Raw genomic sequence first — 2,500 nt, 5'->3', positions numbered from 1 at the left:
TCCAATCAGGTTTTAGATCAAATCACAGCACAGAAACGGCTCTAGTAAAAATAGTCAATGATCTTAGACTGGCTACTGACTCAAACAAAGTCTCAATCCTTATTCTTCTGGATTTGAGTGCGGCATTTGACACCATTGATCATAGCATCCTAATTCACCAACTTGCGAAGTGGGTGGGTCTGTCTGATAATGCTCTAAACTGGTTTCAAACCTACATTACTGGCAGAGATTTTTATATCAGTCTAGGAGATCATGTATCTGAAAAACATGACTTGCCTTTTGGTGTGGCCCAGGGGAGCTGCCTTGGTCCCCTGCTATTTTCCCTATATATGCTTCCGTTGGGAAACGTCATAAGTCAGCATAATGTAAACTTCCACAGCTACGCAGATGATACCCAATTGTATATTTCTGTGGAGCCAACTAACCCAGATGGCCTTTGCTCCCTCACTGCATGCCTAACCTCCATTAATCAGTGGATAAGCAAAACATTTTTGAAACTAAATGATGACAAAACAGAGGTACTTTTGGTTGGACCAAAACTAAAGCGAGACATTGTTCTTAGTAATCTGGGGAACTTGGCGCACCAGGTCAAACCAAAAGTAACAAGCCTCGGTGTCATCTTAGATGCAGAGTTAAGTTTTAAGCCCCATATCAGTAAAGTTACTCAGACAGCCTATTTCCACTTGAGAAACATTGCCAAAGTGCGGCCCTTTTTAACTCAACAAGATGCAGAAAAACTAATTCACGCCTTTATCACTAGCAGGTTAGACTACTGCAATGCACTTTTCACTGGTCTTCCCAAAAAACATCTAAAGAAATTGGCACTCATACAGAACTCTGCGGCTAGACTTTTAACTAAGACTAAGAAGAGAGAACACATCACCCCTGTGTTGGCTGAACTGCACTGGCTCCCTATTTCCTATAGAATTGATTTTAAGGTTATGTTAATTACTTACAAAGCTCTGAATGGCATAGCACCTTTATATATCTCTGAGCTTTTAATATCTTATCAACCACAAAGGAAACTTAGATCATCCAATTCTAATCTTTTAATCGTACCCAAAGTGCTCCACAAACAAAGTGGAGAAGCTGCTTTTATCCATTATGCCCCCAAACTATGGAACACCCTGCCTCTGTACATCAAGCAGGCGAGTTCAGTAAATATTTTTAAAAAAGATCTGAAAACATACCTGTACAGGAAAGCTTTTAGTTAACTCATCTTATCCTGTAGACTACTTTTTCAGATTATTCTACATCTGCTGCTATTGGAGGGCGCAGCCAGCCAGAAGCAGATGGGCTCCCCCTATTAAGTCAGGTTCTGCTCAAGGTTTCTTCCTGGAATATGGGAGTTTTTCCTTGCCACAGTTGCCATATGGCGTGCTTGTGGGGGGTAAAGGGTTAAGGCTGCCAGTCTTATGACATGTTATTTTCTATATTTTTGATATGTTGCTGATTGGATCATAAACGGCCACAACAATGAAGAAAAGTGATTGATAATTACTGACTGACTATTATTGTGTTACATGCTTCAAATGTAAAGCACTTTGAGCTGCATTCTGTGTATGAAAAGTGCTATACAAATAAAGCGTATTATTATTATTATTATTATTATTATTATTATTATAGGACATTTCAGACAAAATATACAAAATATTCTTCTGTCTAAATGTGTTTTTCAGATACATTTGAATGTGTTGTGTTTTTCAGATACATTTAAATGAATAAATGAATGAATGAATAGACTTTATTGTCATGTCAGGCATGAACATTGTCTTCGGTCTCACCTATAAAATAGACAGTACGAAAATGGATGAAAATGTAATAATATGGTGCATTATGTAATAACCAACCAAAATTGACGTCATAATGCCACAGTTATTACATAATGACGTGTTATTACATAATGCGTTGTTACACACACACACACACACATACACTGAATAGATACTTTTAAAATACATGATGAGTTTGTCCTCTTGACCGTTTGTGTGTGTGTGTGTGGGTGTCCATTGTGTGTTTGTGTGTTCTTCTGATGGTGTGTGTGTGTGTGTGTGTGTGTGTGTTTGTGTGTTCTTCTGATGGTATGTGTGTGTGTGTGTGTGTGTGTGTGTGTGTGTGTTTGTTTGTGTGTTCTTCTGATGGTATGTGTGTGTGTGTGTGGGTGTGTTTATTGGGTGTGTGTGTGTGTTTATGGGTGTCCTATGGGTTTCCATTGTGTGTTTGTGTGTTCTTCTGATGGAATGTGTGTGTGTGTGTGTTTTGCTTCCAAAAGACTGAATATCCGCCATAATGACATCTTGACCGTATATGATGGTCATGACGCCACGTCACATGTGATTGGTCAATACCTGGGCCCGCGTGAGCGCTTCCGGGTGGTGTCGGGGGGGCCGGACGTCACCATCGACTTCCAGAGTGACCCAGACGACTCCAGTTTCATCTTGAGTCAGGGTTTCCTCATCCACTATCGTGGTAAGATACACACACACACACACACACACAC

At 40.0% G+C, this 2,500-nt stretch overlaps 1 protein-coding gene and 1 long non-coding RNA gene across 4 annotated transcripts in view; one reads left to right on the top strand and one right to left on the bottom strand.

The window, feature by feature from the left end:
- Positions 1 to 2,500, top strand: part of sez6l2 (seizure related 6 homolog (mouse)-like 2) — a 42,440-nt gene that overhangs the window by 21,394 nt on the left and 18,546 nt on the right. For all 3 annotated transcript variants that reach the window (XM_042082240.1, XM_042082238.1, XM_042082239.1), the window contains exon 12: positions 2,273 to 2,469. In XM_042082240.1, the coding sequence (XP_041938174.1) occupies positions 2,273 to 2,469 (197 nt within the window). The remainder of the gene's footprint in view (positions 1 to 2,272; positions 2,470 to 2,500) is intronic.
- The window catches only part of LOC121699829, a 15,275-nt gene that overhangs the window by 4,975 nt on the left and 7,800 nt on the right, over positions 1 to 2,500 (bottom strand). Inside the window, exon 2 of the long non-coding RNA XR_006027050.1 lies at positions 1,506 to 1,508. This is a non-coding gene — a long non-coding RNA (uncharacterized LOC121699829). The remainder of the gene's footprint in view (positions 1 to 1,505; positions 1,509 to 2,500) is intronic.

This window comes from Alosa sapidissima, chromosome 24 (assembly GCF_018492685.1).
Source record: "Alosa sapidissima isolate fAloSap1 chromosome 24, fAloSap1.pri, whole genome shotgun sequence".
In the NCBI taxonomy this organism is placed as follows: Eukaryota; Metazoa; Chordata; class Actinopteri; order Clupeiformes; family Clupeidae; genus Alosa; species Alosa sapidissima.
The sequence above is the reverse complement of the archived record's forward strand: the minus strand, read 5'-3'. Positions and strand labels throughout refer to the sequence as shown.